Source organism: Cherax quadricarinatus, chromosome 20, assembly GCF_038502225.1.
Source record: "Cherax quadricarinatus isolate ZL_2023a chromosome 20, ASM3850222v1, whole genome shotgun sequence".
Classification (NCBI taxonomy): domain Eukaryota; kingdom Metazoa; phylum Arthropoda; class Malacostraca; order Decapoda; family Parastacidae; genus Cherax; species Cherax quadricarinatus.
The window spans coordinates 6,750,942-6,767,888 of record NC_091311.1 but is presented as its reverse complement, the minus strand read 5'-3'; the positions used below and the strand labels follow the sequence as shown (position 1 = coordinate 6,767,888).

The window sequence follows — 16,947 nt, the reverse complement described above, 5'->3', positions numbered from 1 at the left end:
TACACCATACACTTGCAACATCTGCCACATTGCCCCCCTATCCACCCTGTCATACGCCTTTTCCAAATCCATAAATGCCACAAAGACCTCTTTAGCCTTATCTAAATACTGTTCACTTATATGTTTCACTGTAAACACCTGGTCCACACACCCCCTACCTTTCCTAAAGCCTCCTTGTTCATCTGCTATCCTATTCTCCGTCTTACTCTTAATTCTTTCAATTATAACTCTACCATACACTTTACCAGGTACACTCAACAGACTTATCCCCCTATAATTTTTGCACTCTCTTTTATCCCCTTTGCCTTTATACAAAGGGACTATGCATGCTCTCTGCCAATCCCTAGGTACCTTACCCTCTTCCATACATTTATTAAATAATTGCACCAACCACTCCAAAACTATATCCCCACCTGCTTTTAACATTTCTATCTTTATCCCATCAATCCCGGCTGCCTTACCCCCTTTCATTTTACCTACTGCCTCACGAACTTCCCCCACACTCACAACTGGCTCTTCCTCACTCCTACAAGATGTTATTCCTCCTTGCCCTATACACGAAATCACAGCTTCCCTATCTTCATCAACATTTATGTATGTATATATATATATATATATATATATATATATATATATATATATATATATATATATATATATATATATATATATATATATATATATATATATAATTTATTATTATTATTATTATTAACACATCGGCCAATCCCCATCAAGGCAGGGTGGCCCGAAAACGAAAAACTTTCATCATTCACTCCATCACTGTCTTGCCAGAAGGGTGCTTTACACTACAGTTCTTAAACTGCAACATTAACACCACTCCTTCAGAGTGCAGACACTGTACTTTTATCTCCAGGACTCAAGTCCGGTCTGCCGGTTTCCATGAATCCCTTCATAAATGTTACTTTGTTCATACTCCAACAGCACGTCAAGTATTAAAAACCACTTGTTTCCATTCACTCCTATCAAATACACTCATGCACGCTTCCTGGAAGTCCAAGGCCCTCGCACACAAAACCTCCTTTACCCCTTCCCTCCAACCCTTCCTAGGCCGACCCCTACCCCGCCTTCGCTCCATATGTCCGAACCACCTCAACAACCCCTCCTCAGCCCTCTGGATAATAGTTTTGGTAATCCCACACCTTCTCCTAATTTCCGAACTACTAATTCTCTGCAGTATATTCACACCACACTTTGCCCTCAAGCATGACATTTCCACTGCCTCCAGCCTTCTCCTCGTTGCAACATTCATCTCCCATGCTTCACACCCATACAAGAGTTTTGGTACAACTATACTCTCATAAATTCCCCTCTTTGCTTCCACGGACAAAGTTCTTTGTCTCCACAGACTCCTAAGTGCACCGCTCACAGTTTTCCCCTAATCAAGTTGGTGATTCACCTCATCCTTCATAGACCCATCTGCTGACACGTCCACTTCTAAATATCTGAATACATTCACCTCCTCCATGCTTTCTCCCTCCAATCTGATATCTAGTCTTTCGTGACCTTACTCTATCCAATATTTGCTTTTAATTTTCTTCTTTTACATACCCTACCAAACTCATCCACAAACCTCTGCAACTTCTCTTCAGAATCTCCCAAAAGCACTGTGTCATCAGCAAAGAGCAACTGTGACAACTCCTACTTTGTGTTTGATTCTTTATCTTTTAACTTCGCACCTCTTGCCAAGACCCTCACATTCACTTCTCTTACAACCCCATCTATAAATATATTGAACAACCACGATGACATCACACATCCTTGTCCAAGGCCTACTTTTACTGGGAAATAATCTCCCTCTCTCCTACATACTCTAACCTATGTCTCACTATCCTCGTAAAAACTCTTCACTGCTTTCAGTAACTTACCTCCTATACCATACACCTGCAACATCTGCCACATTACCCCCCTATCCACCCTGTCATATGCTTTTTCCAAATCCATAAATGCCACAAAAACCTCTTTACCCTTATCTAAATACTGTTCACCTATATGTTTCACTGTAAACACTTGGTCTACACACCCCCTACCTTTCCTAAAGCCTCCTTGTTCATCTGCTATCCTACTCTCTGTCTTACTTTTAATTCTTTCAATATTAACTCTATCGTACACTTTACCAGGTATACTCAACAGACTTATTCCCCTATACTTTTTGCACTCTCTTTTATCCCCTTTGCCTTTATACAAAGGAACTATGCATGCTCTCTGCCAATCCCTAGGTACCTTACCCTCTTCCATACATTTATTAAATAATAGCACCAACTACTCCAAAACTATATCCCCTTCTGCTTTTAACATTTCTATCTTTATCCCATCAATCCCTGCTGACTTACCCCCTTTCATTCTACCCACTGCCTCACGAACTTCCCCCAGACTCACAACTGGCTCTTCCTCACTCCTACAAGATGTTATTCCTCCTTGCCCTATACACGAAATCACAGCTTCCTTATCTTCATCAACATTTAACAATTCCTCAAAATATTCCCTCCATCTTCCAGACACCTCTGACTCTTCATTTAATAAATCTCCTGTCAAATCCATTTGTTCCCTAGGTTTCCTCAACTTATTAATCTCACTCCAAAACTTTTTCTTATTTTCAACAAAATTTGTTGATAACATCTCACTCACTCTCTCATTTGCTCTCTTTTTACATTACTTCACCACTCTCTTAACCTCTCTTTTTCTCTCCATATACTCTTCCTTTCTTGCATCACTTCTACTTTGTAAAAACCTCTCATATGCTAACTTTTTCTCCCTTACTACTCTCTTTACATCATTCCACCAATCGCTCTTCTTCCCTCCTGCACCCACTTTCCTGTAACCACAAACTTCTGCTGAACACTCTAACACTACATTCTTAAACCTACCCCATACATCTTCGACCCCATTATCTATGCTCTCACTAGCCCATCTATCCTCCAATAGTTGTTTATATCTTACCCTAACTGTCTCCTCTTTTAGTTTATAAACCTTCACCTCTTTCTTACTTGCTGCTTCTGTTTTCCTTGTATCCCATCTACCTTTTGCTCTTACTGTAGCTACAATCAAAAAGTGATCTGATATATCTGTGGCCCCTCTATAAACTACAGTCTTTTATCTACCAATACATAGTTCAACAAACTACTGTCATTACGTCCTACATCATATCTTGTATACTTATTTATTCTCTTTTTTTTAAAATACGTATTACTTACAATAAACCCCTTTCTATACAAAGTTCAATCAAAGGGCTCCCATTATCATTTACACCTGGCACCCCAAACTTACCTACCACACCCTCTCTAAATGTTTCTCCTACTTTAGCATTTAGGTCCCCTACCACAATTACTCTCTCACTTGGTTTATAGGTTCCTATACATTCGCTTAACATCTCCCAAAATCTCTCTCTCTCCTCTCCAGGTGCATACACGCTTATTGTGACCCACTTTTCACATCCGACCCTTATTTTAATCCACATAATCCTTGAATTTACACATTTATATTCCTTCTTCTCCTTCCATAGCTGGTCCTTCAACATTATTGCTATCCCTTCGTAGTTTTAAAAATAGGTTAAATAAATACATGAGTGGGTGTGGGTGGGTGTGAGTTGGGCCTGACTAGCCTGTGCTGATGGGTCTGGTGCCGTGCTTCTTCCTTGAGTGGAGGTGACCAGACTGGGTGGGTCATTGGGCTAATCCGGGGGGTGGGGGTCATTGGGCTAATCCGGGGGGGGGATCCACGCACATTCAAGCATACCAGTTTTATAAAGTTTTTCTTCTTCTCTTTTTTAGTAAATGTCTACAGGAGAAGGGGTTACTAGCCCATTGCTCTCGGCATTTTAGTCGCCTCATACGACACGCATGGCTTACGGAGGAAAGATTCTTTTCCAATTCCCCATGGACAATAGAAGAAATAAAGAAGAACAAGAGCTATGTAGAAAAAGGAGAAAAACCTAGATGTATGTATATATATATGCATGTGCGTGTCTGTGAAGTGTGACCAAAGTGTAAGTAGGAGTAGCAAGATATCCCTGTTATCTAGCGTGTTTATGAGACATATATATGTATCTATATATATATATATATATATATATATATATATATATATATATATATATATATATATATATATATATATATATATATATATATATATATATATATATATATATATATATATATATATATATATATATATATATATATATATATATATATATATATATATATATATATATATATATATATATATATATATATATATATGTATATATATGCAAAGCAACCACTGTGAAAGAATAGTGAACTTCCAAGCACTTTCGTGATTGTACCAGTAGTAGTAATAGTAGTAGTAATAATAATAATAATAGTAATAATAATAATAATAGTAATAATAATAATAATAATAATAATAATAATAATAATAATAATAATAATAATAATAATAATAGTAATAATAATAATAATAATAATAATAATAATAATAATAATAATAATGCCTGAGCTGTGTCAAAATCTTCCTATAATATTACTGATTATATGTATCAGTAAAACCATATATTGTGTTGATGAAATTCTTGACATCGTCACTAAGGTAACTCTCACTCTGGTAGTATCACTAAGGTAACTCTCACTCTGGTAGTATCACTAAGGTAACTCTCACTCTGGTAGTATCACTAAGGTAACTCTCACTCTGGTAGTATCACTAAGGTAACTCTCACTCTGGTAGTATCACTAAGGTAACTCTCACTTTGGTAGTATCACTAAGGTAACTCTCACTCTGGTAGTATCACTAAGGTAACTCTCACTCTGGTAGTATCACTAAGGTAACTCTCACTCTGGTAGTATCACTAAGGTAACTCTCACTCTGGTAGTAACACTAAGGTAACTCTCACTCTGGTAGTAACACTAAGGTAACTCTCACTCTGGTAGTATCACTAAGGTAACTCTCACTCTGGTAGTATCACTAAGGTAACTCTCACTCTGGTAGTATCACTAAGGTAACTCTCACTCACTCTGGTAGTATCACTAAGGTAACTCTCACTCTGGTAGTATCACTAAGGTAACTCTCACTCTGGTAGTATCACTAAGGTAACTCTCACTCTGGTAGTATCACTAAGGTAACTCTCACTCTGGTAGTATCACTAAGGTAACTCTCACTCTGGTAGTATCACTAAGGTAACTCTCACTCTGGTAGTATCACTAAGGTAACTCTCACTCTGGTAGTATCACTAAGGTAACTCTCACTCTGGTAGTAACACTAAGGTAACTCTCACTCTGGTAGTATCACTAAGGTAACTCTCACTCTGGTAGTATCACTAAGGTAACTCTCACTCTGGTAGTATCACTAAGGTAACTCTCACTCTGGTAGTATCACTAAGGTAACTCTCACTCTGGTAGTATCACTAAGGTAACTCTCACTCTGGTAGTATCACTAAGGTAACTCTCACTCTGGTAGTATCACTAAGGTAACTCTCACTCTGGTAGTATCACTAAGGTAACTCTCACTCTGGTAGTATCACTAAGGTAACTCTCACTCTGGTAGTATCACTAAGGTAACTCTCACTCTGGTAGTATCACTAAGGTAACTCTCACTCTGGTAGTAACACTAAGGTAACTCTCACTCTGGTAGTATCACTAAGGTAACTCTCACTCTGGTAGTATCACTAAGGTAACTCTCACTCTGGTAGTATCACTAAGGTAACTCTCACTCTGGTAGTATCACTAAGGTAACTCTCACTCTGGTAGTATCACTAAGGTAACTCTCACTCTGGTAGGTAACTCTCACTCTGGTAGTATCACTAAGGTAACTCTCACTCTGGTAGTATCACTAAGGTAACTCTCACTCTGGTAGTATCACTAAGGTAACTCTCACTCTGGTAGTATCACTAAGGTAACTCTCACTCTGGTAGTATCACTAAGGTAACTCTCACTCTGGTAGTATCACTAAGGTAACTCTCACTCTGGTAGTATCACTAAGGTAACTCTCACTCTGGTAGTATCACTAAGGTAACTCTCACTCTGGTAGTATCACTAAGGTAACTCTCACTCTGGTAGTATCACTAAGGTAACTCTCACTCTGGTAGTATCACTAAGGTAACTCTCACTCTGGTAGTATCACTAAGGTAACTCTCACTCTGGTAGTATCACTAAGGTAACTCTCACTCTGGTAGTATCACTAAGGTAACTCTCACTCTGGTAGTATCACTAAGGTAACTCTCACTCTGGTAGTATCACTAAGGTAACTCTCACTCTGGTAGTATCACTAAGGTAACTCTCACTCTGGTAGTATCACTAAGGTAACTCTCACTCTGGTAGTATCACTAAGGTAACTCTCACTCTGGTAGTATCACTAAGGTAACTCTCACTCTGGTAGTATCACTAAGGTAACTCTCACTCTGGTAGTATCACTAAGGTAACTCTCACTCTGGTAGTATCACTAAGGTAACTCTCACTCTGGTAGTATCACTAAGGTAACTCTCACTCTGGTAGTATCACTAAGGTAACTCTCACTCTGGTAGTATCACTAAGGTAACTCTCACTCTGGTAGTATCACTAAGGTAACTCTCACTCTGGTAGTATCACTAAGGTAACTCTCACTCTGGTAGTATCACTAAGGTAACTCTCACTCTGGTAGTATCACTAAGGTAACTCTCACTCTGGTAGTATCACTAAGGTAACTCTCACTCTGGTAGTATCACTAAGGTAACTCTCACTCTGGTAGTATCACTAAGGTAACTCTCACTCTGGTAGTATCACTAAGGTAACTCTCACTCTGGTAGTATCACTAAGGTAACTCTCACTCTGGTAGTAACACTAAGGTAACTCTCACTCTGGTAGTATCACTAAGGTAACTCTCACTCTGGTAGTATCACTGTGGTAACTCTCACTCTGGTAGTAACACTAAGGTAACTCTCACTCTGGTAGTATCACTAAGGTAACTCTCACTCTGGTAGTATCACTAAGGTAACTCTCACTCTGGTAGTATCACTGTGGTAACTCTCACTCTGGTAGTAACACTAAGGTAACTCTCACTCTGGTAGTATCACTAAGGTAACTCTCACTCTGGTAGTAACACTAAGGTAACTCTCACTCTGGTAGTATCACTAAGGTAACTCTCACTCTGGTAGTATCACTAAGGTAACTCTCACTCTGGTAGTATCACTAAGGTAACTCTCACTCTGGTAGTATCACTAAGGTAACTCTCACTCTGGTAGTATCACTAAGGTAACTCTCACTCTGGTAGTATCACTAAGGTAACTCTCACTCTGGTAGTATCACTAAGGTAACTCTCACTCTGGTAGTATCATAAGGTAACTCTCACTCTGGTAGTATCACTAAGGTAACTCTCACTCTGGTAGTATCACTAAGGTAACTCTCACTCTGGTAGTATCACTAAGGTAACTCTCACTCTGGTAGTATCACTAAGGTAACTCTCACTCTGGTAGTATCACTAAGGTAACTCTCACTCTGGTAGTATCACTAAGGTAACTCTCACTCTGGTAGTATCACTAAGGTAACTCTCACTCTGGTAGTATCACTAAGGTAACTCTCACTCTGGTAGTATCACTAAGGTAACTCTCACTCTGGTAGTATCACTAAGGTAACTCTCACTCTGGTAGTATCACTATGGTAACTCTCACTCTGGTAGTAACACTAAGGTAACTCTCACTCTGGTAGTATCACTAAGGTAACTCTCACTCTGGTAGTAACACTAAGGTAACTCTCACTCTGGTAGTATCACTAAGGTAACTCTCACTCTGGTAGTATCACTAAGGTAACTCTCACTCTGGTAGTAACACTAAGGTAACTCTCACTCTGGTAGTATCACTAAGGTAACTCTCACTCTGGTAGTATCACTAAGGTAACTCTCACTCTGGTAGTATCACTATGGTAACTCTCACTCTGGTAGTAACACTAAGGTAACTCTCACTCTGGTAGTATCACTAAGGTAACTCTCACTCTGGTAGTAACACTAAGGTAACTCTCACTCTGGTAGTATCACTAAGGTAACTCTCACTCTGGTAGTATCACTATGGTAACTCTCACTCTGGTAGTATAAGGTAACACTAAGGTAACTCTCACTCTGGTAGTATCTGGTAACTCTCACTCTGGTAGTAACACTAAGGTAACTCTCACTCTGGTAGTATCACTAAGGTAACTCTCACTCTGGTAGTATCACTAAGGTAACTCTCACTCTGGTAGTATCACTAAGGTAACTCTCACTCTGGTAGTATCACTAAGGTAACTCTCACTCTGGTAGTATCACTAAGGTAACTCTCACTCTGGTAGTATCACTAAGGTAACTCTCACTCTGGTAGTATCACTAAGGTAACTCTCACTCTGGTAGTATCACTAAGGTAACTCTCACTCTGGTAGTATCACTAAGGTAACTCTCACTCTGGTAGTATCACTAAGGTAACTCTCACTCTGGTAGTATCACTAAGGTAACTCTCACTCTGGTAGTATCACTAAGGTAACTCTCACTCTGGTAGTATCACTAAGGTAACTCTCACTCTGGTAGTATCACTAAGGTAACTCTCACTCTGGTAGTATCACTAAGGTAACTCTCACTCTGGTAGTATCACTAAGGTAACTCTCACTCTGGTAGTATCACTAAGGTAACTCTCACTCTGGTAGTATCACTAAGGTAACTCTCACTCTGGTAGTATCACTAAGGTAACTCTCACTCTGGTAGTATCACTAAGGTAACTCTCACTCTGGTAGTATCACTAAGGTAACTCTCACTCTGGTAGTATCACTAAGGTAACTCTCACTCTGGTAGTATCACTAAGGTAACTCTCACTCTGGTAGTATCACTAAGGTAACTCTCACTCTGGTAGTATCACTAAGGTAACTCTCACTCTGGTAGTATCACTAAGGTAACTCTCACTCTGGTAGTATCACTAAGGTAACTCTCACTCTGGTAGTATCACTAAGGTAACTCTCACTCTGGTAGTATCACTAAGGTAACTCTCACTCTGGTAGTATCACTAAGGTAACTCTCACTCTGGTAGTATCACTAAGGTAACTCTCACTCTGGTAGTATCACTAAGGTAACTCTCACTCTGGTAGTATCACTAAGGTAACTCTCACTCTGGTAGTATCACTAAGGTAACTCTCACTCTGGTAGTATCACTAAGGTAACTCTCACTCTGGTAGTATCACTAAGGTAACTCTCACTCTGGTAGTATCACTAAGGTAACTCTCACTCTGGTAGTATCACTAAGGTAACTCTCACTCTGGTAGTATCACTAAGGTAACTCTCACTCTGGTAGTATCACTAAGGTAACTCTCACTCTGGTAGTATCACTAAGGTAACTCTCACTCTGGTAGTATCACTAAGGTAACTCTCACTCTGGTAGTATCACTAAGGTAACTCTCACACTAAGGTAACTCTCACTCTGGTAGTAACACTCTGGTAGTATCACTAAGGTAACTCTCACTCTGGTAGTATCACTAAGGTAACTCTCACTCTGGTAGTATCACTAAGGTAACTCTCACTCTGGTAGTATCACTAAGGTAACTCTCACTCTGGTAGTATCACTAAGGTAACTCTCACTCTGGTAGTATCACTAAGGTAACTCTCACTCTGGTAGTATCACTAAGGTAACTCTCACTCTGGTAGTATCACTAAGGTAACTCTCACTCTGGTAGTATCACTAAGGTAACTCTCACTCTGGTAGTATCACTAAGGTAACTCTCACTCTGGTAGTATCACTAAGGTAACTCTCACTCTGGTAGTATCACTAAGGTAACTCTCACTCTGGTAGTATCACTAAGGTAACTCTCACTCTGGTAGTATCACTAAGGTAACTCTCACTCTGGTAGTATCACTAAGGTAACTCTCACTCTGGTAGTATCACTAAGGTAACTCTCACTCTGGTAGTATCACTAAGGTAACTCTCACTCTGGTAGTATCACTAAGGTAACTCTCACTCTGGTAGTATCACTAAGGTAACTCTCACTCTGGTAGTATCACTAAGGTAACTCTCACTCTGGTAGTATCACTAAGGTAACTCTCACTCTGGTAGTATCACTAAGGTAACTCTCACTCTGGTAGTATCACTAAGGTAACTCTCACTCTGGTAGTATCACTAAGGTAACTCTCACTCTGGTAGTATCACTAAGGTAACTCTCACTCTGGTAGTATCACTAAGGTAACTCTCACTCTGGTAGTATCACTAAGGTAACTCTCACTCTGGTATCACTAAGGTAACTCTCACTCTGGTAGTATCACTAAGGTAACTCTCACTCTGGTAGTATCACTAAGGTAACTCTCACTCTGGTAGTATCACTAAGGTAACTCTCACTCTGGTAGTATCACTAAGGTAACTCTCACTCTGGTAGTATCACTAAGGTAACTCTCACTCTGGTAGTATCACTAAGGTAACTCTCACTCTGGTAGTATCACTAAGGTAACTCTCACTCTGGTAGTATCACTAAGGTAACTCTCACTCTGGTAGTATCACTAAGGTAACTCTCACTCTGGTAGTATCACTAAGGTAACTCTCACTCTGGTAGTATCACTAAGGTAACTCTCACTCTGGTAGTATCACTAAGGTAACTCTCACTCTGGTAGTATCACTAAGGTAACTCTCACTCTGGTAGTATCACTAAGGTAACTCTCACTCTGGTAGTATCACTAAGGTAACTCTCACTCTGGTAGTATCACTAAGGTAACTCTCACTCTGGTAGTATCACTAAGGTAACTCTCACTCTGGTAGTATCACTAAGGTAACTCTCACTCTGGTAGTATCACTAAGGTAACTCTCACTCTGGTAGTATCACTAAGGTAACTCTCACTCTGGTAGTATCACTAAGGTAACTCTCACTCTGGTAGTATCACTAAGGTAACTCTCACTCTGGTAGTATCACTAAGGTAACTCTCACTCTGGTAGTATCACTAAGGTAACTCTCACTCTGGTAGTATCACTAAGGTAACTCTCACTCTGGTAGTATCACTAAGGTAACTCTCACTCTGGTAGTATCACTAAGGTAACTCTCACTCTGGTAGTATCACTAAGGTAACTCTCACTCTGGTAGTATCACTAAGGTAACTCTCACTCTGGTAGTATCACTAAGGTAACTCTCACTCTGGTAGTATCACTAAGGTAACTCTCACTCTGGTAGTATCACTAAGGTAACTCTCACTCTGGTAGTATCACTAAGGTAACTCTCACTCTGGTAGTATCACTAAGGTAACTCTCACTCTGGTAGTATCACTAAGGTAACTCTCACTCTGGTAGTATCACTAAGGTAACTCTCACTCTGGTAGTATCACTAAGGTAACTCTCACTCTGGTAGTATCACTAAGGTAACTCTCACTCTGGTAGTATCACTAAGGTAACTCTCACTCTGGTAGTATCACTAAGGTAACTCTCACTCTGGTAGTACTAAGGTAACTCTCACTCTGGTAGTATCACTAAGGTCACTAAGGTAACTCTCACTCTGGTAGTGTCACTAAGGTAACTCTCACTCTGGTAGTATCACTAAGGTAACTCTCACTCTGGTAGTATCACTAAGGTAACTCTCACTCTGGTAGTATCACTAAGGTAACTCTCACTCTGGTAGTATCACTAAGGTAACTCTCACTCTGGTAGTATCACTAAGGTAACTCTCACTCTGGTAGTATCACTAAGGTAACTCTCACTCTGGTAGTATCACTAAGGTAACTCTCACTCTGGTAGTATCACTAAGGTAACTCTCACTCTGGTAGTATCACTAAGGTAACTCTCACTCTGGTAGTATCACTAAGGTAACTCTCACTCTGGTAGTATCACTAAGGTAACTCTCACTCTGGTAGTATCACTAAGGTAACTCTCACTCTGGTAGTATCACTAAGGTAACTCTCACTCTGGTAGTATCACTAAGGTAACTCTCACTCTGGTAGTATCACTAAGGTAACTCTCACTCTGGTAGTATCACTAAGGTAACTCTCACTCTGGTAGTATCACTAAGGTAACTCTCACTCTGGTAGTATCACTAAGGTAACTCTCACTCTGGTAGTATCACTAAGGTAACTCTCACTCTGGTAGTATCACTAAGGTAACTCTCACTCTGGTAGTATCACTAAGGTAACTCTCACTCTGGTAGTATCACTAAGGTCACTAAGGTAACTCTCACTCTGGTAGTATCACTAAGGTAACTCTCACTCTGGTAGTATCACTAAGGTAACTCTCACTCTGGTAGTATCACTAAGGTAACTCTCACTCTGGTAGTATCACTAAGGTAACTCCTCACTCTGGTAGTATCACTAAGGTAACTCTCACTCTGGTAGTATCACTAAGGTAACTCTCACTCTGGTAGTATCACTAAGGTAACTCTCACTCTGGTAGTATCACTAAGGTAACTCTCACTCTGGTAGTATCACTAAGGTAACTCTCACTCTGGTAGTATCACTAAGGTAACTCTCACTCTGGTAGTATCACTAAGGTAACTCTCACTCTGGTAGTATCACTAAGGTAACTCTCACTCTGGTAGTATCACTAAGGTAACTCTCACTCTGGTAGTATCACTAAGGTAACTCTCACTCTGGTAGTATCACTAAGGTAACTCTCACTCTGGTAGTATCACTAAGGTAACTCTCACTCTGGTAGTATCACTAAGGTAACTCTCACTCTGGTAGTATCACTAAGGTAACTCTCACTCTGGTAGTATCACTAAGGTAACTCTCACTCTGGTAGTATCACTAAGGTAACTCTCACTCTGGTAGTATCACTAAGGTAACTCTCACTCTGGTAGTATCACTAAGGTAACTCTCACTCTGGTAGTATCACTAAGGTAACTCTCACTCTGGTAGTATCACTAAGGTAACTCTCACTCTGGTAGTATCACTAAGGTAACTCTCACTCTGGTAGTATCACTAAGGTAACTCTCACTCTGGTAGTATCACTAAGGTAACTCTCACTCTGGTAGTATCACTAAGGTAACTCTCACTCTGGTAGTATCACTAAGGTAACTCTCACTCTGGTAGTATCACTAAGGTAACTCTCACTCTGGTAGTATCACTAAGGTAACTCTCACTCTGGTAGTATCACTAAGGTAACTCTCACTCTGGTAGTATCACTAAGGTAACTCTCACTCTGGTAGTATCACTAAGGTAACTCTCACTCTGGTAGTATCACTAAGGTAACTCTCACTCTGGTAGTATCACTAAGGTAACTCTCACTCTGGTAGTATCACTAAGGTAACTCTCACTCTGGTAGTATCACTAAGGTAACTCTCACTCTGGTAGTATCACTAAGGTAACTCTCACTCTGGTAGTATCACTAAGGTAACTCTCACTCTGGTAGTATCACTAAGGTAACTCTCACTCTGGTAGTATCACTAAGGTAACTCTCACTCTGGTAGTATCACTAAGGTAACTCTCACTCTGGTAGTATCACTAAGGTAACTCTCACTCTGGTAGTATCACTAAGGTAACTCTCACTCTGTAGTATCACTAAGGTAACTCTCACTCTGGTAGTATCACTAAGGTAACTCTCACTCTGGTAGTATCACTAAGGTAACTCTCACTCTGGTAGTATCACTAAGGTAACTCTCACTCTGGTAGTATCACTAAGGTAACTCTCACTCTGGTAGTATCACTAAGGTAACTCTCACTCTGGTAGTATCACTAAGGTAACTCTCACTCTGGTAGTATCACTAAGGTAACTCTCACTCTGGTAGTATCACTAAGGTAACTCTCACTCTGGTAGTATCACTAAGGTAACTCTCACTCTGGTAGTATCACTAAGGTAACTCTCACTCTGGTAGTATCACTAAGGTAACTCTCACTCTGGTAGTATCACTAAGGTAACTCTCACTCTGGTAGTATCACTAAGGTAACTCTCACTCTGGTAGTATCACTAAGGTAACTCTCACTCTGGTAGTATCACTAAGGTAACTCTCACTCTGGTAGTATCACTAAGGTAACTCTCACTCTGGTAGTATCACTAAGGTAACTCTCACTCTGGTAGTATCACTAAGGTAACTCTCACTCTGGTAGTATCACTAAGGTAACTCTCACTCTGGGTAGTATCACTAAGGTAACTCTCACTCTGGTAGTATCACTAAGGTAACTCTCACTCTGGTAGTATCACTAAGGTAACTCTCACTCTGGTAACTCTCTCACTCTGGTAGTATCACTAAGGTAACTCTCACTCTGGTAGTATCACTAAGGTAACTCTCACTCTGGTAGTATCACTAAGGTAACTCTCACTCTGGTAGTATCACTAAGGTAACTCTCACTCTGGTAGTATCACTAAGGTAACTCTCACTCTGGTAGTATCACTAAGGTAACTCTCACTCTGGTAGTATCACTAAGGTAACTCTCACTCTGGTAGTATCACTAAGGTAACTCTCACTCTGGTAGTATCACTAAGGTAACTCTCACTCTGGTAGTATCACTAAGGTAACTCTCACTCTGGTAGTATCACTAAGGTAACTCTCACTCTGGTAGTATCACTAAGGTAACTCTCACTCTGGTAGTATCACTAAGGTAACTCTCACTCTGGTAGTATCACTAAGGTAACTCTCACTCTGGTAGTATCACTAAGGTAACTCTCACTCTGGTAGTATCACTAAGGTAACTCTCACTCTGGTAGTATCACTAAGGTAACTCTCACTCTGGTAGTATCACTAAGGTAACTCTCACTCTGGTAGTATCACTAAGGTAACTCTCACTCTGGTAGTATCACTAAGGTAACTCTCACTCTGGTAGTATCACTAAGGTAACTCTCACTCTGGTAGTATCACTAAGGTAACTCTCACTCTGGTAGTATCACTAAGGTAACTCTCACTCTGGTAGTATCACTAAGGTAACTCTCACTCTGGTAGTATCACTAAGGTAACTCTCACTCTGGTAGTATCACTAAGGTAACTCTCACTCTGGTAGTATCACTAAGGTAACTCTCACTCTGGTAGTATCACTAAGGTAACTCTCACTCTGGTAGTATCACTAAGGTAACTCTCACTCTGGTAGTATCACTAAGGTAACTCTCACTCTGGTAGTATCACTAAGGTAACTCTCACTCTGGTAGTATCACTAAGGTAACTCTCACTCTGGTAGTATCACTAAGGTAACTCTCACTCTGGTAGTATCACTAAGGTAACTCTCACTCTGGTAGTATCACTAAGGTAACTCTCACTCTGGTAGTATCACTAAGGTAACTCTCACTCTGGTAGTATAAGGTAACACTAAGGTAACTCTCACTCTGGTAGTATCACTAAGGTAACTCTCACTCTGGTAGTATCACTAAGGTAACTCTCACTCTGGTAGTATCACTAAGGTAACTCTCACTCTGGTAGTATCACTAAGGTAACTCTCACTCTGGTAGTATCACTAAGGTAACTCTCACTCTGGTAGTATCACTAAGGTAACTCTCACTCTGGTAGTATCACTAAGGTAACTCTCACTCTGGTAGTATCACTAAGGTAACTCTCACTCTGGTAGTATCACTAAGGTAACTCTCACTCTGGTAGTATCACTAAGGTAACTCTCACTCTGGTAGTATCACTAAGGTAACTCTCACTCTGGTAGTATCACTAAGGTAACTCTCACTCTGGTAGTATCACTAAGGTAACTCTCACTCTGGTAGTATCACTAAGGTAACTCTCACTCTGGTAGTATCACTAAGGTAACTCTCACTCTGGTAGTATCACTAAGGTAACTCTCACTCTGGTAGTATCACTAAGGTAACTCTCACTCTGGTAGTATCACTAAGGTAACTCTCACTCTGGTAGTATCACTAAGGTAACTCTCACTCTGGTAGTATCACTAAGGTAACTCTCACTCTGGTAGTATCACTAAGGTAACTCTCACTCTGGTAGTATCACTAAGGTAACTCTCACTCTGGTAGTATCACTAAGGTAACTCTCACTCTGGTAGTATCACTAAGGTAACTCTCACTCTGGTAGTATCACTAAGGTAACTCTCACTCTGGTAGTATCACTAAGGTAACTCTCACTCTGGTAGTATCACTAAGGTAACTCTCACTCTGGTAGTATCACTAAGGTAACTCTCACTCTGGTAGTATCACTAAGGTAACTCTCACTCTGGTAGTATCACTAAGGTAACTCTCACTCTGGTAGTATCACTAAGGTAACTCTCACTCTGGTAGTATCACTAAGGTAACTCTCACTCTGGTAGTATCACTAAGGTAACTCTCACTCTGGTAGTATCACTAAGGTAACTCTCACTCTGGTAGTATCACTAAGGTAACTCTCACTCTGGTAGTATCACTAAGGTAACTCTCACTCTGGTAGTATCACTAAGGTAACTCTCACTCTGGTAGTATCACTAAGGTAACTCTCACTCTGGTAGTATCACTAAGGTAACTCTCACTCTGGTAGTATCACTAAGGTAACTCTCACTCTGGTAGTATCACTAAGGTAACTCTCACTCTGGTAGTATCACTAAGGTAACTCTCACTCTGGTAGTATCACTAAGGTAACTCTCACTCTGGTAGTATCACTAAGGTAACTCTCACTCTGGTAGTATCACTAGTATCACTAAGGTAACTCTCACTCTGGTAGTATCACTAAGGTAACTCTCACTCTGGTAGTATCACTAAGGTAACTCTCACTCTGGTAGTATCACTAAGGTAACTCTCACTCTGGTAGTATCACTAAGGTAACTCTCACTCTGGTAGTATCACTAAGGTAACTCTCACTCTGGTAGTATCACTAAGGTAACTCTCACTCTGGTAGTATCACTAAGGTAACTCTCACTCTGGTAGTGTCACTAAGGTAACTCTCACTCTGGTGATATTCATTTATAGATTCTATATTTAAAAATAAATTCGTAACATACTGTCTCGTACTCTGCAGGATCGGAGGCTTTCAATGTACCGGCTGGAGAGCATGAAGATCAACAAAGAGGCTCCCCTGGGTCGGCTTATTAAGGAACTAACAAAGCCGTCCACTATCCACTTCTGGACCTTCACAGCCAATAATACTGAGACTC

At 40.3% G+C, this 16,947-nt stretch overlaps 1 protein-coding gene across 1 annotated transcript in view; it reads left to right on the top strand.

Moving 5' to 3' along the window:
- LOC128693379 (uncharacterized) overlaps positions 1-16,947 on the top strand; it is an 82,114-nt gene that overhangs the window by 46,840 nt on the left and 18,327 nt on the right. Inside the window, exon 6 of the mRNA XM_070086870.1 lies at positions 16,812-16,947. This exon is cut by the window's right edge and continues 30 nt beyond it. Coding sequence (XP_069942971.1) covers positions 16,812-16,947 — 136 coding nt within the window. The remainder of the gene's footprint in view (positions 1-16,811) is intronic.